The sequence below is a fragment of the Sceloporus occidentalis genome, unplaced genomic scaffold, assembly GCF_023333645.1.
Source record: "Sceloporus occidentalis isolate IW3139 unplaced genomic scaffold, rSceOcc1.0.p SCAF_7, whole genome shotgun sequence".
Classification (NCBI taxonomy): domain Eukaryota; kingdom Metazoa; phylum Chordata; class Lepidosauria; order Squamata; family Phrynosomatidae; genus Sceloporus; species Sceloporus occidentalis.
The window spans coordinates 62322394-62348860 of record NW_028316987.1 but is presented as its reverse complement, the minus strand read 5'-3'; the positions used below and the strand labels follow the sequence as shown (position 1 = coordinate 62348860).

The 26467-nt window shown below is 39.1% G+C and overlaps 1 protein-coding gene across 1 annotated transcript in view; it reads right to left on the bottom strand.

The window, feature by feature from the left end:
- Positions 1-25196, bottom strand: part of MEOX2 (mesenchyme homeobox 2) — an 84028-nt gene extending 58832 nt beyond the window's left edge. The window contains exon 1 of the mRNA XM_089531368.1: positions 24575-25196. Coding sequence (XP_089387494.1) covers positions 24575-25196 — 622 coding nt within the window. The remainder of the gene's footprint in view (positions 1-24574) is intronic.
- Positions 25197-26467: the final 1271 nt, after the last annotated feature.

Genomic DNA, 26467 nt, shown 5'->3' with positions numbered 1-26467 from the left:
ATCAACCATGGCATTATCAAATTCCAGTGTAGTCGTAGCACCACCATCTCCTTTAAAAACAAGCCATTTAAAGAGAACATGCCTCGTTTGCAAACTGCATCATGCCCCTAAAAGTGTGATTTGATAGAATAGCAAATTGGTCAGAGTGGTGTGCCACCATGTTTTTGGAGCCAATGTGACAGGAAAAAAATGCCACCCCTTCCCTAAGACTTCCTCACTCAGTTTGTAAGGGCTGCACCCAATGAAATGAATTCTGATCAATTACTCATTTGAGATCCTAGGGTTCTATTTTAAGCTTACTGAACTGAGAATATGTCCTATTTAATTTACCTGGGATTAACTCTGATTAGACAATTTCACAATCAATAAATCTGTTGATGCAACTTCCATAAATTGGTAAATGGGTAATTTTTTTTTGGGGGGGGGGGCCAAACAAGTCTTCACATTGACATACATATTGCACATGTATGTTAGAGGTTTAAGCATCTTCTTAGAATAGACATTCTTTTCTAATCCTAATTCTAAAAGGAAATGACTCTGTAAAGGAAATATTAAGTACTCATTGTGGCTATTAACAATATTTCTGAGAAGACAAACCTACAGTCATACTGTACCTGCTGAATATTATTCACTTATATGTTTATTAAAATGTTTATATCTCACCTTGTATTTAAATAAAATCAGCCTGACTAATTTAGAACAATTTAAAATGGGTAGAACGTATTTTAAACAGATTATATTAAACTAAATGAGCGATAGCTTTCCATTCAAAACACTAGTCTAAAACATTACAGGATATAAAGAGAATACTTTGCAACCAGTTTTCATTGTGTAATGATAACATCATATAATCAAACCTAACACTATTGATTAACTAAACAGGAAACTGTGTACTGTATTCCCTTAATTGATGGAAATTGAGTGAAATGTAGTGTTTAGCTGTACAAAACACCTATAGAATGCAAAACATACTGATGATATTCTTTCCCAAATATTCAGACTCCTAGGAAATGTTAATCTGTCACGTTAACCACTATTGTTACTTCTGTCATTATTGCAGCTGTGGTTAATGTACAAGAACTATGGTAGATATTATTCTAATATGGCAACATGGAAACATTTTTATGATGTCCCAAATACAGCAGAAGGAGGAGAGCATCTTAATCAATGGAAGTGATGAGCTTAACTGGGTTTCCAATTGATTGCTTTTCATTTCCACATTTCCACTCACATTTCCTATGCTCCTGTGGAACTGGTCTTATTTAAGTCATTTTTGGAACTGGTTTTATTTAAGTCATTTTGAAAGCCCTGCAATTCATTCTCTTGGCTAGGCAACTTCACTTTCACCAAAGGCAATGATTTGAGGCTTGATTGAATTCCTGCTGTGTGGAAATCTACTGTACTTTCCAGCAGGTGTGAGAACATAGGGACTCCTTCAGCTGCAGCTCATTTCCACTTACTGACTATTTTATCTCAATAGATGAAGCAAAAGTGACTTTTGTATTTCCTGGCAGTCTGCAGCTTCAAAGGGTCTTATAGTGATTTGTTTATTTCAAAGGAAATGGAGACCAGTCAGTGATGACAGATTTATTGGTTATGTGAACATCACACACACACACACACACTTCTTGCTGTAGACTGGGTTCTAGCCTCAGTATCAGGAACTCATAGTAAAAGGTGATAGGCCCCATCTCTGAAATCCAGTCTCTCTCTCACTCTTTCCATTTAAGAAGGAATTTTTACACATTTTCTAGAAATGTATAGTTTTCTACAGAAGTATAGCATTGGAATATCCTGACTGCTGAAAATTCAGGCTAGAATATTTCAGCTATCTGGCCCTTGAAATGCCATCAGATATAATGTAACATTAGTGAGCAATGTGCTGGCAATAACAACAATAAAAACAATTTTATGGTCACTTCAGTTTGCCGCTGGGTGTTTGATAAGTCTCAGTATGCAGTAAAAGTTCTTAATTGCTGGCTTGAATCTTTTGAATATGGCACAAGCATCAATATTTCCTATGGTTAAAGAACTAGACGGTGGAGAATATTACATAGGAGCAATAAAACATTAAAATTAACATGAAGCCCTTTAGAGAGCCAAGATAAATTGTGCACCATGGCTGATCAAATTTAGACCACAAAAAGTATGGAGGAGAACTGTCAGCAGATTTTAAGAATCCAATTATCACATGTCTATTAACATATTCTATACATTCAAGTCTGACACTGAAAACAATCTATAGTCTAATAAACAGACATATTATTTGGTACTTGTTGTTACTGCACTCCAAGGTGAAGCACATGGCCATTCCTGTAGTTGAAAAAAGCCAGAGTTCATTGTAGCAACAGCCAGTTCTTCAGTATTTGGCAACTGCTGGTTTCCAGTATAGGTTAAATTGCTGATTGGACCAGGCAGTGAAATCCAATCAGTGAAACAATCTTTGATCCAAATTAATTTTATTTTAAGTCTGGCTTCTGGGCCAAACATCTGCAAAACTGGTCACTTGGAAAGTATATGCTATCTTGGCTGAAGCACAAAAATACTCTGCATCACTTTGAAAGATACTGATTCATTGATTAAGAGGATTGTAAGACAGACACAACATTTTTCAATTGTATTCCTCCCTGATCCTTGGTAATCTTTTTGGAATGAGAGCTGCTATGTTGGTATAATTCCTAACACAGCCAGGACAGAATGCTGCTGGAACACAAGCATCGATTTTCTGTCCTATTTCCAGCAAAGACAGACTGCTGAGTACACTGACGTCCAAACCCAGGACTATCAAGTTGGTAACATGACAGTCAGCATGGTGTAGTGGTTTGAGGGTTGGACTACAGTTCTGGAGACTAGGGTTCGAATACCAGCTTGGCCATGTAAAAACCTACAGGGTGACCTTGGGCAAATCACACACTCTCAGCCTCAGAAGATGGCAATGGGAAACTCCATCTCAAGAGATTTGCTGAGAAACCCCATGATAGATTTGCCTTAGGGTCTCAATAAGTTGGAAGTGACTTGAAGGCACACAACAACAACAGAATAAAAAATACAAATTCCAGGCTGAGTCAAATCAGTGTGTCATTTATGTGGAGTCAAGTCCAAGTGGAGTCATTTGAGACACATGAGTGTGACTTGAGTCTACATCACTGCCAACAACATCTGGAGGGCCAAACTTTGGCCAGCAATGTTCTACACTGTAAAAGTTTCCCAACAGCCTCTGTAGCAACTTACAATAGTAGCCCTGGGACTCTAGTGATCAATGCTAACTGCTGCTATAGTTGCAGAATTGAACAATGGCTTGGGTCTGAATTACTGCTTTCAGCACCAGTACATTTGCTTAACTGGTTTCTGAATCATAAGGTGAGTAACTGAACAAATGTCAGGAGTGAAGTACTTTGTAAACCTGGCAGAGATCCTTTCCATCTATAAGAACCTGAATATTTAGGCTGTTCACTCATTTTCCATGCCTTCTCCGTTTTTCTGCCAGCTCCTTCTAGTTTCTCAATTATTTAATATACCAAAATGAATAAAAACATTATTTCAACAGCATGTCCTTTCAGATATTTCTTTAGATTTACTACTTTATGCCTATTAGCAGACAGCAAGTTCAATAAGTACATAGGCACAGACAATTACAAGCTTTCCAAAATAAGTATTTAAAAGGTTCATAGACTGGTGTAAAAAGTGTAAACCCACCTTACTTGGCAAATTATGGGATAAGAAAGTAGGAGGCTAGGCAGACTGAAAATCAACAGACAAGGAAAATGCCAGTGAAAAGTCTGCCAAGACTGCCAAATCAGAATGTGAAAAATAAGGGACAGTACAGCTGAAATGTAAAGAATGGCAATATGGAGCAGTGATACTTTGGTAATTTATGTGATAAATGTCAAAAACAGGACTGGGCAACATGCAACCCTGAGGCCACATATGGCCTATAAGGCTCTCTTTGTGATTATGATCTCTATAGAACTGGACATCGGGTCACTTCCAGTTTGCTTTGTTTTTGTTGGTTGACATTTGGGGAAACATGTAATTGTCGTCGTCATCATCATCATCATCATCTCACCTGAACATGCTGCAAGGATAAATGAGCCATCATGAAAATGTGAAAATAAAAGATAAATGAATGCCTAGAATGCCAGAGTCATTTACACAAGAGTTTATGTACAGTACCTATGTATTTATGACACGGCAAGGAACTGATAACATTGACCTGGGACAGATCCCCTGAAACCATGCGGCTTCCCTCCAGAGGAAAAAGAACCCTGGGAAAAGTGGGTTCTTTTTCCGCTGCAGGGTGGACGTAATGAGTGCACCATAAACAATGTGCAGACGCTGTGCATCACTTATGTAACAATGGCAGCACGCATTTACACAGGGCACCGCAATCGTTATGCTGCCTGTACATAGTAGGGTTAGGGACCATGCGGCTGCTGCGTGGTCCCTAACCCTAAAATCAGCACCGGTACACCACTTGTTGGCGGTATGTCTTCATTTATGTCTTTAAGGGTTATTACCTGACATATCCCATCTTCAAAGTACAAATGTCATCATTAAACAAAATTACAGTAGCATTACAAACAGCTATGCTATTATAGCAACTACAACAGGAGATGTATAAAAAATGACATATCTGCCTCCAAATGCTATTTTTTAAAGATGAATTTTAAATAATTTTCTTCAGAGTAAGTAGGAATTCCTTTTAACAGGCTCCATAGTGAGTCTGTTCCAAAGTCTGAAAGCTACCACTCGAAAGTCCTTCCATAGCTGTCCACTGTGTAGGGTCACCATAAGTCAGTGCTGACTTAATGGTAATTGACACCAACCAATTGTTCCGTTAATAGCGAGTTCTCTTGCACAAAGGAGAAATCTATGATACTTTATTTATTAAAATACTTATATCCTGCCATTTATTGAGGGATCTCAGGGCAGTGTACAAGTAAAGCAATATAAACTGTTTAAAACATTTCAGATTTAAAATAAAACCATTTTAATGGATAAAAAACCTGTCAAACAAGTTAAGTTAAAACAGCTTAAAAGGTAAAAAGATAAAACATTTCAAACCATGTAGGCTTTAATTTTAAAAAATACTCATGTTTTGACATGGCACTGGAAAGAATAGTATGCTAGTGCCTATTTGACCTCCAAGGGAGGGCATTCCACTCACGGATAACCCCAAGAAAGAAGGCTCTCCCCTGTGTTCTCCTGCAATGTATTGCTGCCACAAAAGAGGGGCTAGCCAGCAAATCACAGTATTTGAGAAGACATATATAGGCAGAGGTGTGCCTACCTGTACTGCAAACTCAAGCCATTTATGGCTTTCAGCATCATCACCATCAACTTGAATTGAGACTGGAAGCAAAATGTCAGGCAGGGCAGCTCCTTTAATACTGGTGCTATGTGTCATCTATATAATGCTCTGATCATCAATCTTGCTCCTGCATTTCTCCACTAGTGTTAGCTTCCAAAGCAATAGCTTTCAAGGTCAGACATACTAATAATTAATAATTTGTTTTATTTATATACCGCTATTCCAAGGATCATAGCGGTGAACAGCAAGTAAGCTAATTAGCAAGTAAGCTAATTTGCCCCCAACAGTCTGGGTACTCATTTTAGCGACCTCGGAAGGATGCAAGCCTGAGTCGAGCTTATGTAAAGTACATTATAGTAGTGTACTTGGGAAGTCACCATTGCTATAATATGGGTTCCACATGGGAGAGATATAAATAAAATAAAATAAAATGGCTAAATTATCCTTTTGCAGGAAAAGCCATAGCTCATGAACCAATCAAAGCTGGTAGCAAGCATTCTGACACACAGAGTCTACTTGAGCCTACAGAGAAAGACTTAGGGTTACTCCCAAGCTATGCATATGAAACTGCCCATCAACCACATACTCAGGCACCCTGCCACTAAAAGTGAACACTGCCAATGGGGTGGTACTCCTCACATACCTGTGAGCTCAGGGAGATCCTTTTTTCAAGAAATAATGCACTGCTGTCTCCCTCAAGGCAATAGGTACCTCCGCCTCACATCGTGGAGTATGTACCACCTCCTGTATATGTTTAATGATTCCACCTGTGCTTCATCTTATCAGCCAAGATGGCACAATCAAGCTTACATGTAGCTGAAATAAATGAATCAAGCATCTTGAAACAGAAATCCTGCTGCCCTTACGGCTGCACCCAAGGCAGGCAGGCTGAATGCACACAGCTCAACTGCACTGTTCAGGGTAAAGCTGCTCCACTGGGTAATTTTTTTGTTACCTCCTCACCATACATGCACACCATCACAAGAACACACTGCCAGCGATGCCCAAGTACCTCCACGTCCACCTAGATGCCATCCATTTGCATGGCTGCCCCTTTGATTGGCTACACAGTCACACATGCGATGGTCCACTAGTACAGGTGTGAAAGTGATACATTGGCAAAGCACAATCATGGAGGCCCCCAATACACGCCCCTTCACCCCATGCCCCTTGCTGGACTGTCTTAGTTGTGTATATTGTAATTACATACATTAGAGTTATCGCACTTTCATTTCATTGCTTTGCTGCAGCCCCCCACTCACACCAGAGCATTTATATGCAGCAGCAAAGATACACATCTTCGATGCTAAGTCAGACTATCCCATGTTCTGTTTGCTCAAGTTTTTAGACCTGGAGTGTGGCTTCAGTCTGGTTTCCATTATATAAATGTCCTGCCTTCAAAGTTGTTGGAAACCACTTTATTTTGCCTGTCTGTTCCACCCCTATGTTAACAGAGAACCTTCCTAACCACCGTTATCATTCTAAAGCACTTTTCTTTTCTGACCAATTGAGGCTAATATCTCCAATTATAAATAGCATGGCCTGATTATTTTTTTACTTCAGCATTCTTTTTTTCGTGTGAGTTTGGACAAAGTCAGTCATCACATCACATTCCAGTAGCTGTACAATGAAATTGTTCTTGTTTTTAGCACTTATTTTATATTTTCATGTAAAGTCATGCTTGGAGAGCCAGCATGGAATATTGGTCTGAGCATTGGCCGGTGATTCTGGAGACCAGGTTTCGATTCCCAGCTCAGCCTTGAAACCTACTGTGTGACCTTGGGCAAGTCACATGCTCTCAGCCTCAGAGGAAGGCAATGGCAAACCTCTTCTGAACAAATCTTGCAAGAAAACCCCATGATAGGTCAATCTTAGGGTTGCCATAAGTCAGGAATGCTTGAAGACATAACAACAACAACAACAACAACAACAACAACAACAACGTTGTACTGATTGCAAAGTTTTCATTGTTGCTTGATTATCTTTTAAATTGTTGCTATGCAATAGCTAGTTTTAATCTGATAGTATGGAAGAGTCTAGTAAGGGGAAACCACAATGTGTTCAAGCAGCGTACTAGTTTTAGGGATTGGTTAGATATGACTTTCATAATATGGAAACATATGCCTCTCTGTGTGTTGCATTTACACAGGCAATTTCCCAATGCCAATTTTCATTCTGTAAAAAAGGAACTCGCATAAAGGAGGAAAATGGCACACAAAGGAGAAGATTGCAGACAAAGTTTACCCTGTCTTTCTTCCCCATTTTCTTTCTCAGAAATGGGAATGACTAGAGATATAATTTTTCACCAAGTTTCTTCTCAGATGAAACAAGTAATTTTAGCAATTTTCTTCCCACTGTGAGTCATCAAAAATCATGCAGTATTTTGAAGCCTATTCACAACTTTGGAACTTATTCTGTGCAAAATTCATATGTTGAGGGGGTTTTTAATACACAGAAAACTATTTTTCTGCAGTTTTTTCTGACCAGAAAAAAAGTCCTGCATAGAACCATAATTTTCTGTGCTGAACAATCTGTTTTCTGCACAGAATGTTTTTTCTGTACAAATCAACAATTGCAGGAAACAGACATTTTTTAAAAGGCAATTGAATTTCATTCCTCTAGTAGCAGCTGCCTTTGCTTAGTCTGAGCAAAATGGCCATTGGAAGCTCCCCCGCCTTTCTTTTTTTTAATGTACAGCTTTTTAAATTTACAGAGTCAAGATAATAGGCTTGAGATAAGAGTACTGATAAGATTCATAAGTGATCTGGCATTGTATCAACTATCCCCCAAGATGAATCTATCTGAATGAGATTATGCTTCCTTTCTTTTTTCATTCATCCTCTCTTACATGGACAAGGTGTCTACAAGAAATCAGCACAGACCTTAAACATCTGTGAATTTTTTTTATTGTCTTTGGATAATGTCTTGATTTACTATCTTAGGCTGATCCCCATAAGATTATTATTTTACTTCATAAAACTACCCTGAAGTTTGGCTTTTTATAAGTAAGATTAATTTAGCATTCATAAAAATTAGGTGATTTATTCCTGGCTAGAGCCAGGTGTAACTCAGACAAAAAGCTGTAAAAATGTCTCCAGAAGAACTGTGCAAATGTATCTCAATTCTGACACTCAGTTTTCCCTGCTATTTCTGTCCTGGAACAGAAGCCTCTTGAGTTGAGCCTTTACTTTGTGCCAAATTGTGTGGCGGGTTTGTGAAATGGAAAAAAAGTCCTCAGGGGACTAGCAATAGACTTTCCCATTTATAACTTGTATGATCTAATACTCATTTCAGCTACAGTTTTTACAGTTGATACTCTAATACCCTGATTCTAAACAAATTTACCACCTATGTCCCATTGTCATCAACAGTATAAGCATGTGTCACTGTGCACTTGCATTTGCTGCTAGATGCAATCCAGAAAATGTAAATGGGAATTACAGCTTAATCCATCTTCTCCTTCATTCGGAAGAAGAAGTCCCATCAAACAATGGGACACAATTCTGAATTTTCTAAAAATGACAAGATCAGGCTATTAAACAAATAATGATTAAGGTCCATTACAATCTGACAGAAGTTAAGCAGCTTTATTTGCACTTTGATCACTGATAATGCATCCGTTACATAAATGTTAATATCCATTTAATTTCTGTTGCACGTATTTCTGAACATGAAATTACAGTTTCAGTCAGCACAAGTCCATTCCAAATTAGGTCCAAGACTCATAGACCTCTCTTCTGGCTTCAAATAGATTGTCCCAAGAGCCTGCAGGGTGACCAAATGTCCCCCTTTTCCAGGACATGTCCTCATTTCAACCTTCTGTCCAGGGGGAATTTCAAAATATTTTGAGCATAACCAAGAAGCATGAATTTATATTTGTATGAGTGTTTTTAGCTTTTAGTTCATTTAGTAACATTCTCCATTTTTCTTGAATGTCCTACATTTTGCAGTACCTTGTCCTCCTTTGTGGTTAGGACATCCGGTCACCTTGGGAGCATGGAACTCTTGCTTCTCTCTCTAGCAGTCACTTTTACCATTCACATTTAACTGTTAAGTGCTTTTACCTTAAAGTAAAAACATGGGGTACTGCAATTCCTAGGAAAATGTATATTCCTTATTAAGGAGTTTGTGAATCCTAAAAATGTCATTTTTCAAGAATCTTGGTATCAGAAACTTGCTAGTACATCATGGTTAAGAAACCTCTGTATTCCAAGCTCCCTCCTTGCAGGTTAATAGAACAGTTATTTGTGCTCTGCTAAACCTCCTGTTTGGGTTATTGCAGTATGTTGTATGAAGGCGTATCACTGAAAATAGTCAGGACACATCAGTTAGCCCCAAACTGGCCAGCTAAGCTAGATTGGTGAATACAATAACATGGGTTTTTTTTCATTTGTACTAGAGAACAGTCAATTTCTGAACTCAATTCAAAGTTGTAGTTTTAACTTTTAAAGTTCTAATGATCTATGGTGCTGTATTATCTGAAGCAGCATCTCCCCCTATATATACCTACCTGGATCATAATGTCATTCAGGCCTTTATACAGCCATCCCCTACCAAATGAGGTGAAACATGTGGCTGCAAGGAAAAGGGCACCTTGTTTTTGGCATGGTTGCCATTATGGTATCGGGTGGACATTTTTATTCTCTTGAGCATTTTAAGAACTTTTAGTTCCTCTGCTCCTCTGTGCTATCTTCTCTTTTGCTGTGTGATGCACTCTTTTATTGCTTTCTGCTGGTTTTATTTTGTGGCAATGAGAGGAGGGGGTGCTGTGATTTATTTTCTTTTTTAAAAAATGTACTTGTGAACTGCCCAGAGAACTTGGGTAACAGTGTAGTTTGGCAAGGTTTATAGGAAGGGTCATGGGGATCATGAGACTCACGATGGGAGATGCTCAGCCTCCTGCTGATGTCCTCGGTGGCCTGATGAGCCTAGGAAGTGAAATATTAATTTCTGGTGGTTTCATTTTGCCAAATAACTTTTTTAACTAGTTAAGGCTCTTATGAATCAAAATGTGGAAGCTTACTTGTCACTACACTTAAGTAACTACATTGCACCCAGATCAATTATTCATTCCTCGTGATATTTATAAAACAATTCTTTTAGCCAGATTTTGGAAGAATGTTAGGATAATGAAGCAGTTTACTTTGTGTTTTGTTGTTTTCAAAGCAATTAACAGTGTGTGTGTGTGTATATGTGTGTGTGTGTGTGTGTGTGCATGCGCATGCGCGCGCCTTTAAGTCCTTTTCAACTTAGGACAACCCTAAAGCAAAACTATCACAGGGTTTTCTTGGCAAGATTTGTTCAGAAGGACTTTGCCTTTGCCTTCTTTAGAGACTGAAATAATGTGCTTTGTCCAAAGTCACCCAATCAGTTTCCATGGCAGAGTGGGGATTCAAACCCTGGTCTTCAGAGTCATCGTTCAACATTCAAACCACTACACCACACTGGCTCTCATTTACTGTAGTAGGGATTTCTAAATCATATTTGCTCTTTACTGTTCCTAACATATTCAGCATATTATTTAAGTTGGATCAAAGACTTTATTATAATATAGTGGAATAGAAACTCATACAAATGACCCCCCCCCAATGAGAGCATTTATCTCCATTTAAACTGAAGTATCATTTTATCTCCATAACACACTCATCTTTCTATAAAGGAATTTCTCCCAATTAAATAAGTGTGAAAAGCTACAATATGCAGTTGAGTAATGTGAGGAGAGACACAGACTTTTTCTTCTGTTTCATGCAACACTATGAAAATTAATGATGCATCATTAAACTAAAATTATAATAAGTATTAGAGGATGGTATGTAATCCAGTCAGATTTAGACAGCCCAACTGAGTGCAGGTTGGCAGGCAATATTTCTTCCAGTGCTACTATTTTAATTGTTGCTATTTTTATGAAAAGCTATGCTGAACTTTCTATAGCTTATTTCTAGGAACCTTTCAAGAAAAGGGTTTCCCAGATTGTGAGCTGACAGAGCATCCTTCCAGAAACTTCTGGCCTCCAGATGTATTGGACTGTAATTCCATAGTGGCAGGGCTTATGGTCATTGTAGTCCATCTTTACTGGATAATTTCTGTACTAAACTGGATGGGAACTGCTGGTTATGAATTTCATTCAGCAAAGAAATGCAAAAGGTACCTTGCAATTAAAATATGTTGTGGTTTAACCTACCATCCACTCAAAGATTATGAAAATAAATTTGCACATCCTCCTATTATACTAAAAAATGACTCCACATATTATTATAGCTATATATAATTCCCAACGTTCAGTTAACCAATATCATTTGTCTCTATATTTTTTACACATACAGACTTCACCATAAAATATTTTAAATATTTTGATGGCTTAGTATGCAAAAAAACTTTACACAAATATTGCCTACTAAATATTCAACTCATGTGAATCAATGAACCACATCTTAATTTTTGCTGCATGTTCATTGCCTACCTAATACCATAAAACAACACTGTAAAAGTTGACACCTCTCTAATGATGGAAAGGTGAGCCTAAGGTGATTGAATTGATATGACTTCAGTACATCTTCCTACCTAATTCTGTGTGGGCACAACGATCAGTATTAGTTCTTAAAGGTAACGGATGTATTCATACTTTCCCCAGTTTTATACAATTTATAAGTTATTAAAATTCACTGTTAGTATAACCCCATAATTACTTATGTCAAACAAAGGAAAACAAATGGGACTTTAAATTAGTTTATATACTGTCAAATTGAATTTCTGTGGCTTATACTATGCTTATACTAGAGACAAGAATTGAAGAATCTTCTTAAAAGCCATAACAATATGGGGACAAGGCAGAGTGACATTAGGTGAATACAACAGAATAATTCTGCTGATGTCTGTTTAATTGACTGCTCCCTCCAACATCAGCTCACTCTAAAACACACAAAGCTGTTTTAGTAATATTTTATATATTTATTCCTATAATAATAGACTTCTAATGAAATCTCAAGCATGCTAAGAAATCAAACACATAAGATAACAATTGCATAAAAATAAAAGCAACAACAACAGTGCAGTCACATTATGTCTTGTATGAAAAGAATTTTTAATTGAATAGACAGTTTCCAACACAGGAACAGTTGTCAAATAATGAGGAAATCATGCTGGGGAACATAGTTTTCATGGGCCTTTGAAACATATATAGCAACGTTTACCCAAAATCACTCTGGAGAGACTACATTTTGACCACTCCAAGCAAAAAGTGGCTATTTCTCTCGTCACTCGCCATACGCTGAACGCCAGGGAGTTGAGATTCAAAAGTGAATTAAGTACACTGGTAGGTTCACAACAAGACTCTTGAGATTAAAATATGTTGAATCGGACAGAGAAAAATAGCAGCCAACGTAAATGGCTAATACTGTCCATTTTTCTGGTTCTAATCAAGTCTGATTGGCTACACTTTGATTCAGTTGAAATTCTTGAAGTGCCTTGAAAGGTGGCCCAGGGTAGAGAACATTGAACTAATCTTACCTGGAAATGAGTAGGACATGAACGACAGGAGTCTGGCAATGCATGCCTTACAGTAAAGGAAACAAGTGAAACCAAAGGTGGAAAAGCAGCAATAATTGGAGGGAAGGAGGAGGGAGAGCCGAAATTTCAAGAACGCACAAAAATAAAGATTTTATTAGCCCAACAAATTTTGCAATGCACTTTTTCTCTATGGGCACTTAAAATACATACCATTGTGTTCTTTCGTATGATCTGTTACCAAAATATTTGGACAAAGAACATGCTAGAGAATGGTAATATGTACTTCAAAATGTGTTGGGCCAATAAAATCTGTATTTTGTGCACCCTTAAGATATCATCTCCCTCTTTCTCATGCACTTTTATTACTGTAATGGCTCTACATGGGGCTGCCCTATAAGATCTTTCTGGTGTAATGAATGAAGATAAAACAGGCTGCACTGATATAATACCTTTTTCTTTCATTGAGATAACTGATGAGCTGAGAAAAAAGAGAGCTTGGAAAGTTGTTTTTAAGAAGACACTTTTTCTTTAGGTTTTTTATCGTAGTCTCTTTCTATAATATCGTTTGAAGTTGCAACATTCTAGGAATGAAGGGTTTATCATTAGCTTAAGAAACAAAAACATATTATATTGTTCAAAGATCATCTATTGATTTTGGAAGAACTTATTCTCTTTTGAAACATTTAGGACAAAAGCTTTAATTTGAAGCAAATTTAATTTTTATTGATGTGAATTTAATTGCAGAATGTCAGTGCACTAGAAAATGTCCTTAATTTGCTTTCTTCTAATGGGATGTAGGAAAGACAAACTCTTCTAAAATGAAACTATCAAACAAACTAGCCTGTTTTTTGTTCTCAGAAACAACTCAGGGCTGCAACCTTAGTTAAAAAAAATCAATAATGCCTTGCAGGCATATAATAATTTTTTCCAGAAAATGCATACAAAAGTCTGAGATAAAGCAATATTCACTTCAAAGCCTACCCAAGTACAAAAAGAAAAGATTCATAACTACCCAAATACTTTTTCACCCAAGAAAAATATACAATCATGATACATTGATTAATGATCCTATTTGAATTTTGTCATTTTATTCCTGATTTCAGTTTCCAAGGTTTCTCATCTGCTCACATTTCACAGCTTTTTTTGGAAAAATGGTAAGAAATATAGTCTAAATCTGAGACTGGCAACTTTTGAGTCTTCAGATGTTCTTGGACTCAACTACCATTAGGTCCAGCCAGTATGACCAGTAATCAAGAATGACACAAGTTGTAGTTCAGCAACATCTTAAGGAACTGTTTCCTCACCCCTGATATGAAAAGAATGTGTGTTACCAACCAGCTTTCCTTTCTACTCTATATTTATTCAAGGGATTCTTACTGTTTGGTTTCCAGTATCTGCTAATGCTGTTTCAGTGACTATTGTGCTACACTAAAACAGTTTATGGAGAATACAGAGTAAAGAACGAAAGACTAGCCAGCATCCTGTTAGTGGAATGTGCAGATGTAAGTCAACTTTATGCCTATATATGTCTTTCTTCAGTTTTTGCAGAGGTTGGGAGTCCCTCACTCCCTCCATACCAAACACAGTACCCCCCATGGGCTTACTATTGAACTGCTCCAGCCTCACCCCTAGGACCATTCCATGCTTGGTGGAGGCAGGAGATCAGAGAAGCACCTGGCTGTGTCCCCATAACCAGATGAAAAATGATTACATCAGCTCCTAAGACCTCTGAAGAATACTGGACCACAACACATGATGTAATCCTTCTGGGTCTGGCTATGGAGGCACATCCTGATATTTTTTTTCCCTACCTCCTCCTACTGTCCATCACAGTATGGCCATGTGGGGAGGAGAAGGCTGGATCAACTCTGTGGTAAGTCCAGGGCCATATTAATATCTACTAAATGGCCAATTGCAGTGTAATTCCAAAAAACTACTACACTGCCTTGAGCCATACAAGATACTGGCCATTGTGTTATCCCTTTGATTAGATTAGGGCTCAGATTTATTACCACTTGAATACACATTTAACTTAAGGGCCAGAACAAACTGGCATAAAAAGCCGGCTTCCAGCCAGCTTGGGAGCATGGTATACAGACGGCGCACACCCCCAAACTGCCTGGAAACCAGGCTCTCTGGCCTGGAAGGAGGTCAATTGGGGGGGTGACACCATGACTTACCTCACTGGGTGACACCAACCATAGTGATGCCACTAACTAGGAAAGCTCTCTCCCATGTCCTTACCAGATTGGTCTGTGCAAATGGTTTGACTGTGAGAAAGCCATCCCCTGAGGATGTAAAAGCGGGACAGCCTGATATAGGGAAATATGACCTTTCAGACAGTCAGGACCTAAGCCTTATAGAGGATTACAACACTTTGAATTGTGTCTGGAAATGAGCCTGTAGAGAGTGAAGATATGAGATACTCTTGCATATGAGGTAGGCTCTTTTTGACAATGTTACATTAGTGCATCATTGAACATATTGGCCAAATTCCCATACACTTTGAAAGCAGCATAAATATATACCAGCAGAGTTATGCCAGATCCTACAGAAATCAGTGACAGTCTGTTTGCACGCCAGTGTGTTTGCTCAAGACAACCTCCTATTCATTACTACAAATAATATCTCTCTCTCATATATTTATACAGTTAAAAACAACATCATTTTAAAAATACTGAAAAATGTTTTCTCTCTCTCAGAGTGACATTTAGTAGTAGTAGACAGCTGTCGATGAGTAGACCCTTTGACAGCAATCAGATTTAAAATCTGGGTTATGTTGTAAGTATGGCTAATTCCAGATCTGATCCAATCCATTATATCAGAAACATGAAATACCTTTACAAAAGAATTGAGTGTTATAGTAGAATTTTTTCAGTATTTATTTTTTAAAAGAATTAAAAGACAATTTTAAAAAGAAGTAGTTTACTGTTGATTTGTCAATAAAATTGTCATTCCAATCATACAGGCAAATGAAAACTGCCCACTCATATGGAATCACCAGAATTGATCTTGATTTCTCAAGTCAAAACATAAATGTAGAAGGATAGATAATTAATTAAATAATTTTGTTGAGCAGTTAGAATTTGCTTTTGGACAAAATATTTAATGCTACCCAAGTAAGTATATGCAAAGGCTTTATTGTAGCACAGTTCCAGCATGCAAAGAAAGCTATGTCTGAAATGTATTATAGTACCGATATAATATTATTATTATTATTATTATTATTATTGGTCTAGTTTTACATTGGCTTGTTCTGAGTCAAGGAAAATTAACAATAAACTGACGTTTTTGAAATTTATTAACTACAACTACAATTTGGGATAAAACCCAAATTAATATTCAGATTCAATAACAGATAAAAACAGAGTACAATTTACAATATCAAAACAACAGGTAAATGCTGTATTGTCCTTACAATAAATACACCTATTGCCTCTTCACTATATAATACCTTAGTATCACATACAATTTGTATGAAACCAATGGTTGGAATTCTATTGATGTCACACATGTGTAATTTCTCTGAATTTAAAGAAATTATCTTTCTGCACTGCAGAAGCGATCCAGTTTGACACCACTTTAATTGCCATGGCTCAGTGCTATGGAATTCTTGGCACTGTAGTTTTAGCCTTCTCTGTCAGAAAGCTCTGGTGCCACAACAATCTACAAATCCCAGAATTCCATAGAGCTCCACAGCAATTGAGCTATGGCAGTTAAAGTGGTGTCAAACTGGATTATTTCTGTAATGTGGATGCAATGGATAAATTCAATTTATGGTTGCATAAGCAGAGTTCCACAGGTGTAAACATTTTGCAGTGGACTAAATTCTATTGTTTGTTTCAACTAGATGAGAACCATTGAACCTACTGGATTTATCTAGGTGTTGCCTGACCACTCAATACAATATTCTGTGGATCTACTGTATTTGGAACTATCCAACAGGACTCCAGCCATGGAGACATGTAACCACTGTGTAGATTTACACTATTCATACCTGGTGTAACATTTCAGCTGCTATTTTACACCCAGATAAGGAAAACATAATACACTTGCTATTCTTCTCAAGAAATCAATTTAGAATTGTGATCTTTCAGTGCATTCTTATGCATGTATATTCAGAAGTATGCCCCACATTCTGCGAGATTTATTTCCTTGGCTTATTTAGAATAAGCCAAGGAAAAACAATTAGCTTGAAGCTGCTTTAATACAGATTGATGGGAATTATCCACTCAAGCAAATTTATAACCAATCTTCTTAACTATGCTATCAACTGTGCTGTCAAATTTCTTTAATCAATCAATGGCTTTTAAAAACACACTCAACTGACATCAAGCATGGAAGGTCCACAACTCACGTTTTTACAAATCTTATGGGGTACATCCCTAAAGCTGCTCTTTAGATCCAAAAAGTTAGCATGATCCTTTGCATATACAGTGGACTCTTGTTATATGCTGGGGTTTGGTTCCAAGATCCCCTGTGGATAACAAAATCTGTGTGTGCTTAAGTCCCATTAAATATAATGACATAGCAAAATGGTGTCCCTTATAAAAAATGGAAAATCAAGGTTTGATATTTGAAATGTATACCTTTTTTGAACATTTTCAAACCATGGATGCTTGAATCCGTGTATAAAAAATCCATGTATAAGAAGGGCCAACTGTATAACTGGAAGTAAGTTCCACTGGGTTCAAGGTTGTAGTGCATTGGGCTGCTGTATGAATAGCACACTTGATTCTAAATGGTACACTGATCATTTGTGCTAAAATAATATTCTGTTGTGTAATCACAATCTTTATTAGGAGTCGGTACTGGAAAATATACTGTAAATAAGTTATCTTTATATACATGCAAATTAAAATATTTTTCTATATTTTTCATATTAAGAATACTAAAATCATCGCCAGATGTCTGCTATTTCTGTTATAAGCCCATTTTATTATTAGGAAATGTCACATACTTCAAGATGAAGCATGTCCAAATTATTATGCCTTGGATCATAGATTAACACACCCATTCTAAACAGATACTCATCTGTATGTATTGGGAGTCCTTGTGTATAATGGAGAACCCGCTCGTGAAGGGAGGCGCTAGAAATAAATTTTATCGGAACTAATGGGATTTACCTTCATCCTTTCATTGGGATTTGGTTTACAGGGCCACCTGACCACACAGCAAATTCTCCCACTCCCCCCGCACACTATCTAAGGTTGGCTGATTTATTCTCTCATCTGAGACAGAAAATTCCACAAGTCACTTCCCAGCTCCAAAAGCAGTGGAAAAAATGCAGTAACAATGCATCTTGACACCCCCAAATTAACTGCTTTAGGAGACCACTTTCTTCTGCTTGATGGAAGGAAGGGTCTGGTAGATTAGCTAGATTAATTTGAAATCACTTTGAAGTAAATTTGAAGTCATGAGTAATGTACTGATTAAAGCATAGGTTCTGTCCTAATGCAACATATACACAACTTACAATATTGTCACATCTATTTAGCATTAGTATTGTTTGATTGCACAACTTGACTCCAATGTTCAATAAAGCACAGGTCAGTCTTTTTGGAAAATCTGTGGGCCAGGATCCAAAGCATTGTACAACTAGGAAGTTTCAAATTGGCTTCTTTTGAAAACCAAGCCCCAAAGCCACATGGGATCATGCTTTTGAATCTAGAGAGTTTTTCAAAAGCAGCTTATAATATAATATGGGAGTCTGGTATTTAAAGGAAAAAAAAATACTCCTGGGCACATCTTTGGCTTGGAGCTACTTTAATGGATTCTTTAAGTGTGTCTTGATAGCTTAGATAATGTTGTGTGTGATTTTGAAATTGTTGGTGTTGTTTTCTTTGAACAGACTATCCCTCATATGCCATATCAAAAGTTTATTTCAAAAGTCCCCATAGTTTCAAATGTGTGAAGCTGCTCTTTCAGAAATATTCACTGAAAGTCTCCATAGATTTTAGCACTAGTTTCACTGTTCTTTGGGTTGTAGCTTTTGGATACACTTTAAATACCTACTTAGATCTTTACCTAGTATGTGGTTTGACATTTCTGTTCATGATAAATTATATTTTGATAACAAAACCCAAACTTAATTAACAAATTAGCTCTGGGCAGGAAAAAAAATCATAGCAAACGCATTCTTCTTTTCTTCTAGTAACAAGCTGAACGTTTTAAAAACTTTGATGAAACAGTTAGACCCTTTTGGATATATATAGATATATATACCAGTCATTTTTCTTATTGAAATGTTTTGGAGAGTAATCAGAAGTCATCAAAAGCAATAAATCAGTGTGATTAATGCAGATTTATCAAATCGTTTAACAAGTGATATTTTTGTTAAGTACACTGGTAAATGTATGTTTTCTCAAAAGGCATTTCTTGGAAAATACGCCAGATATTTATGACATAATACATCAAACACCACTTCTGGACAACCTCTGTTCATGGGAGTTACGTAAGTCCCCCAATCTGAGTTCCAGTTCAGTGAAGACTCCGACTTTACAACAACAGTACTCACGCTTCATTTACAAAACTATAACCCATTGATTCCAGTAGGTTTATGTGTGTGTGTGAGTGAGTGACTTTTCTTAGACTTAGTCTTGTAGGATCAGGATACCAATGTGTCGTTTATGCTGGAATTGAGGATTTCAAAAGAATTTCATCATGATTTTTTTTAAAATAAATAAATAAAGTCCCATCCTAACTGTATCCTCTGACAAACAAATCCCATTGATACCAGTGAAATGTGGGTCAAATTATTAGTCACTGAAAAATAATAATTTAGAAAAATCTAAAATCTAGGGAAGTTACAAATAAAACATCTGGATTTCACAAGCAGAGATACACAGAGATGGGGGGCGGGGGGAACTTTCCACAAATTTGAAATATGTAATCAAATTACTAAATGTTACAGAGTAGGCTTTCTGAAATAGGACTGAACATTTTTCAGTATCATGAAATTGGTTCAGTTTAACATTTCTCCCTCTAAGTGACATATGTCTGTGACATATGTAAAGGTCTAAGCTCTTACAATGCGATGCAAAAGATAATCCAAAATTATAAAATAATGTACATTTTAGGTTTCCTCTGGTATCCTGTTACTACAAGATCCATTGAACTTAACAGGCCTTGATCAAGTATTTAAGATGGAGTAGTAGGACTGATTAGTAAATCAATCTTGTATGTATATCCATTGTAAGAGCACAGTGGTAGTTTATTGTTTGCATTCCTCTCTAACAATAAGCTGCAGTTTCACCAAAAATGAAATGAAGTAGAAGAGAGCAGACAAGTGGATCAGGAATCTAATTAAATATAAGAATAATTACATGAAAGGGCAACAATTTGGGAATATGAAGACTAAAGAAAGAGGAAGACCACACAAAAGAAGTTTCTTTCTGGCTGCCATTGCCCAGATAGTACACTGACTATCTTAGCCACCGTTGAGTTTAAATTTACTTGCACCATAGAGGTGCATTACTATACAAACACTCATCAGGATTCAGGGCTTCTGACGTGATAGAATAAATGGTTCCTCATTTTAAAGGGACAATCTAAGAAAGTGTTTAAATTTCTGTTTTTCTCATGCTATGAAAGACGAGTACAATTTGTCAGTGAGAAATTGTCAAGAAATTGTTACAGCAAAAGATACACGGAAGAACTGTCAGCAGTTGTCTGCTAGTTTGATTACTGTATTCCTCCTCTTTGTGATATCATACACAGATTGTGTTGGAAACAAATGACAGTTTCCTTATGATTTTGCCACAGTCAGACACACACAGAAGAGACCTCTGAACCTGTTGAAAGGCGGCACAAGAGCAAAAGGTACGTTTGCTCATCTTTTTACAAAGCACTATTTCATCCACTGTTCATATTTCTCAAAACAGAAACATATTTCAATTTCTAACATTGGAATCCATCCTCTTTCTCATGTGAATATGCCTCCAGATTTGTACAATGATGATGCCAGATGAATAACGCTATTTACAGTTGTTCATTGTCAGCACTACTGTAAACATACACACATACATTTTGTGACATCGGCACTGATTTTTAGTGGGTAGAGAAGTTGTGACAACTGCAGTTGTCTAGTTCCTTTAAAAGAGCACACTTGCTAAAATTTATTTAGCAATTTCACACATGAGGGAAATACAAGTATAATAGCACACCTAGATGCATATCTGTGGTATATAACTTTCAGGAGAAATGAAAGAAAAGGGAATTTAAAACCTTAGCTTTCTTTTTGTAGGATATTGATCCTCCTGATGTATAAACCTCATTATTTAAATTACGTCCAAGAAGTTACTAAACTGAACCAGAGAATGAATAAATCTCTCTCTCTCTCTCTCTCTCTGTATATATAAATATACCAAATTAATAATAAGAGCATTTGGCCAAAAATTTAGATTTGTTAGAAACCATATTTCATGCAATGCACATTGAAAGTTTTAAAAATTGGATTTAAATGTATCTAGACCCATTTATGACAAGATTAGTAAATCAATCTTGTATATATTACAGGAAAGTCAGTTTTACTATACTGTTCCTTCTTTATGAGACATTAGAAGAAAGCTGTAATAAGTGCAATAATAGCCACATATTGGATTAGATGAAGGACTACATTGTATTTTGATTTAATTGTGTTTTGGATTATACTGTAACTCACTGTAATTTGGGTTTACATATTTGAGATTCTGAACTTCAATAAAAGCTAAGGATTAACAGTTAACTGAAATGAATATTTCCTTTGAATTTCTAGGTAGCATTTAAAATCCACCATTGTATTTAGTTGTTACACTTAATTTGTCTCCCAATTTAAAAAGATATGACCTAGAAATTATGGTTTTATTCACATATTTTTAAATTACTATAACCCACCTTGAATCATATTGTGGGAGAAAGGTGGGATATAAATCCTTTAAAATATATCAATCAAATATATGTCAAATCCAGGATTGTTCCATGAGAAATGGATAAACCTTTTAAAAACTCTAGGTTCCCTGATATGACTGGGAAAGGAAAGTGGTTCAAAATAGAAAGAGGTCTCTAAAATGTTTAGAAATGCAGAATGAAAACTAATTTTCCATTATTCAAACTTAAATTCACAAGAAACAAAGTCGTGGCATTCCTTGTAAATTTCTGATAATACATAGGAAACTCTGTTATTTTCCCTTTCTAACCACAGCTTCCTTTTCTTCCCTGTTACTCGTGCCTCTCTGTATGACTTACCTTTAGCTGTTTTATCGTAAGGGCCAACATCTGTCATACAGAACTGCTTGCCATGTCTGTAGCACATTTAATCTCACCCCAACAAATATATATATATATTTTGCAAAACAGCTGAAATTGACACCTCAGTTTTGCCTTCAAAATGAAGAGGCATATTACTGGAACAATAAATATTGAAGGGCGTGGATATGCTACGTAAAAGTGTGTAAAGAAAGAACGAAAATGGGTTGCAATTAGAGGCACCTTTTCCTTAGATTCTGCTAGTGACTAGATTGAAATAACTAATATCATGAATGAAAAGACAGAAAAAGGACATCTCACAGCTTTAGGGTGGATAGGAATCCCTGCCTGAAATGTCTTCAGCCTTTCTGCCTGAAGAGTATACATACAGTAAATAAATAAATAAAATACTCTGAAGGTGTCTCTGTGCTTTCAAGTCATTTCTGATTCATGGCCATCCTAACGCAGGGTTTTCTTGGCAAGTTTCTTCGGGGGGGGGGGGGTGCTATTGCCATCCTCTGAGGCTAAGAGGTGATGACTTGCCCCAATGTCACCCAGTTAGCCCCATTTGTTTCATTGGGACTCTATCCCAAACAAATGAGTATATGAATTCAAAGATATAGCTGTGTTAGTCTGTAGAATCAGTACATAGAGAGATCTTGTAACACCTTTGAGAGTGAAGGGAAGAAACTGGCAGCACGAGCTTTCCTAGACTTCAGTCTACTTCTATTTCTAAATGCATCTGAGGAAGCAGACTGAAGTCTGCAAAAGCTCATGCTGCCAATTTTTTCTTTCACATAGTCTCAAAGGTGCTACAAGATCACTCTATGCCATCATCATCATCATCATCATCATCATTATATCCAACTGCATCTGGGGGAGTCTACACAAGCTTATGCTGCCCACTTCTTGCAGTTCATCTCAAAGGAGCTCCAAGATCCCTCTATATTATTCTTATTCTTATTCCTATTCCTATTATATCTTGCTGCACTTGAGGAAGTAGACTGAAGTCTACGAAAGCTTATGCTGTCAACTTCTTTCTTGCAGTTACTCTCAAAGGTGCTACAAGATCCCTCTATATCATCATCATCATCATCATCATCATCACCACCACCATATTCAACTGCATCTGAAGAAGCAGACTTTAGCCTACAAAAGCTCAGGCTGCCCATTTCTTTCTTGGAGTTAGTCTCAAAGGTGCTCCAAGATCTCTCTATAAACGAGTAGATGATTGCAGCTATGAAACAAACCAAACGAAGACCGAGAGTTAGAGCTTCTCTCCGCTGAAACAAGGGCTGAAAAGGAAACTTCAGGTGCTCCTAAAGAGAGACTACATTGACTCAGTGATTGGGGAAAGGGTGTCTCTTCTCCAAAGGGGAATCCCGGAGTGGAAAAGGGAAGGGGAAGCGGCATCCACACCGGAGAAATAACCTGGTTTGGCACCGCTTTCACTGCCCTGGCTCAAGGCTCCGCTCTGGGCCCACAACAAACTTCAACTCCCAGAACTCCATAGCCTTGAGCTACAAAAGAGTTAAAGCGATGCCAAACCGGGTTATTTCTCCAGTGTGGGTGCATCCATGGAAACCCGTTGGATAACCTTGGTCAAGTCACACTCTCTCCGCCTCAGAAGACGGCCAGGGCCAACCCTTTCTTAAGAAGCCGGCCAAAAAAACCCCCACGATCTGGGCCGACATAAGTCGGAAACAATGTGAAGGCAACAGCAAAGTGAAACGGTGTGCCTTATATATAAAATGGCAACATCCAAGCTTTGCTTTGAGGAACCTGGTATCGTTTTTGGAATCTTTCTTTCAAGCCGCGGATGGTTGAATCTGTGGATTAGATGGATAGATGTATAGATAGATATCCGTGGATACCGAGCATACCGCCTGAATTGGACATTTTTCGTACAAAAGCTTTGGCACATTTTTAATTGTACGTAAACTGCTTTGGATGGTTGAATCCGTGACATACACACGCAAATATGCACACACACACACACACACACACACACACTCGTGGACACAGGAGATACGGCCTGTATTTGACATTTTTCTTACGAAACCTTTTTGTAAGGTTTTGCGCCTTTAGACTGTAAGCTCCTTTGGATGGTTGAATCCGTCATATATATATATATATGACACACACACACATATATATATGACGGATTCTTGCACACATACATATAGGATGCCGGCTGCATGTGACATTTTGCTTAGGAAAAGTTTTTCATTGAGATGTTCGACTGTCCGCTTGTTTTGAGTCCCAACGCTGGGAGAAAAGCGACTTGCAAATTAATCTTATTATTATTATTATTATTATATCTAATAATTATTATTAGATGAGTATATTTATTCAGATTTATTGAAGTGGAGTGGTGGCCTCCCCTTCACTTTGTCCCACTTTGGGAGAAAGGCGGCATAGAAGAAGTGAGAAGGCCCATCAGTCTGAAAGGGAGGAGGGAAGGGCTGCCCGTGGGGTGCCTTGCCCCCCTGGGACCCTGCCTTGCCCCTCCTGGACCCTGGGCTCTCTTACCGGAGCTGTCGCTCTTCCTCTTGCCGGCCCTCTTCTCGGTGTCGCCGGGGGAGAGCGCCTGCCTGCCATAGTCTCCCGGCATGGCTCCCGTCGGGGTGCTGCTCCCTAAAGCGGAGGCGTTGGAGGAGCAGAGTCCCGGGGGACTGGGGCCCAGCTCCGGGGGTCCCCCTCCTCCTCCTCCTCCCCCGGAGTCCGGCTGGAGGCAGAGGCTGTGCCTGGAGGCCGAGGGAGGCGGTGGCGGCGGCGGCGGCGGAGGAGGAGAAGCCATCTGCGGGAGGTGCCAGTTGGTTTGCTGCAGCGCTTGGTGCTGGTGCTGCTGGTGGTGGTGCTGGTGGTGATGGTGGTGGTGGTGGTGGCCCCGGGGATGATGGTGGTGGTGGTGATGGTGGTGGTGCTGGAACATGCCCTCCTCGCTGCTGGGGTAGCCGGCGATGATGCAGGAGGAGGAGGGCGAGGGCGAGGAGGAGGAGGAGGGCGAGAGCTCCGGGAAAGCCGAGGAGGAGAGGGGCTCGCTGGAGCGGCCTCCGTGCAAAGAGGCCAAGGCCGACTGGGAGAAGGGGTGCAAGCCCTGCCCGGGGACATGGTGGGGGCTGCGCAGGCAGCCGAAGAGGGTGTGATCCATGGCGGCGGCAGCAGCAGCAGGAGGACCAGGGGCCCTCTTCCCCCAGGAGCCCTCTTCCTCTGCCTCTTTACCAAGCACAGCTCCTGGGGAGGAATCCGACTAAGACTCCCACTAATAATCCCAAAGGTCCTGCTCCCAGGGCTGCCTTGCCTGGGGCTGGGAGGGGGCAGAGGGGAGGAGGAGGAGGAGCTGCTCCCGGCTTCTGCTCTTCTTCCTCTGCTCGGCGGCGGGGAAGCGGCGGCTGGACGAGGTTATAAATGCAGGAGGCTGTAACGTGAGCCGGGGGCTGGCTTTGCCTCCGGAGCCCCGCGCACTGACCACAGGCGAGGCGCCGCTCCCAGCCCCGGCCCAGCAGCCCCCCGACCGAGCTCCCCTGGCCCTGAAGCCGCCAGGAGCAGGCCCCGGATCAGGCCCCTCTCTCTGCCTGGCCGCAGCTGAGAGCAGCCCTGCCTGGGCACAAGGGGCCAGAGGTCCTCCTCCTCCTCCTCCTCCTCCTCTTCTGCCAAGGAGGACCAGGCACCGCAGGATGGAGGACCTGACCAAAAGAAAGCTTAAAAACTCTCACTTGTTGCTGCCTTCCAGTCAGTTCTGGCTCATGGAGACCCTAAGGCGAAGCTGTCAACCGTTGAGAGGCAGTTTGCCATATTTGCCATCCTCTGAGGCTGAGAGGGAGAATGGAGGGCCTTCCAGGAAAAGGCAGGACCTGGGCAAAGAAAGGTTTAAACACACACACACACTCATAGTAGGCTTCTTCTTCATACTTAGATTGGAAGAGACTTGGGGACACAAGGTGGAAGTGGAGGAGATGCCCTGGAAAAGGAGAAGCACCTCTAGTCCCTAGTGGACCCCCTCTTTTCCTTCTCACCCTCAGGAATTGAGAGAGGGCGAGTGAGCAGGTGCCTGTGGCTACTCTGGCTGCTCCATCCCTCTGGGTCTGAGAGGCAGCAATCCACTCCCTCTCTCTCTCTCTCTGGGTGGTATTAGGCCCAAGGGTCTCACTTCCTAGCTCTTTCCCAAGAAACCCAAGAAGCAATGAATGAAGGAGCCATTCTCTGGCTTCTGTGAAATTGGCCTCCATGGGCAAGGTGGGATTGGGCCTTCTCCAGACCATCAGCTGCTGTTGACATTCTAGACAGCAATGTTCAGTGGGAAGAAAGCTGAGCAAATCAATCTCTTGGTCCTGGTCTTTCTCCCCTATGCCACCATCAACTAAGCAACCAAGGCAAGGAGCTCAAGGTGTCACCAGCTGAGGAACCAAGCCTATCTTCATT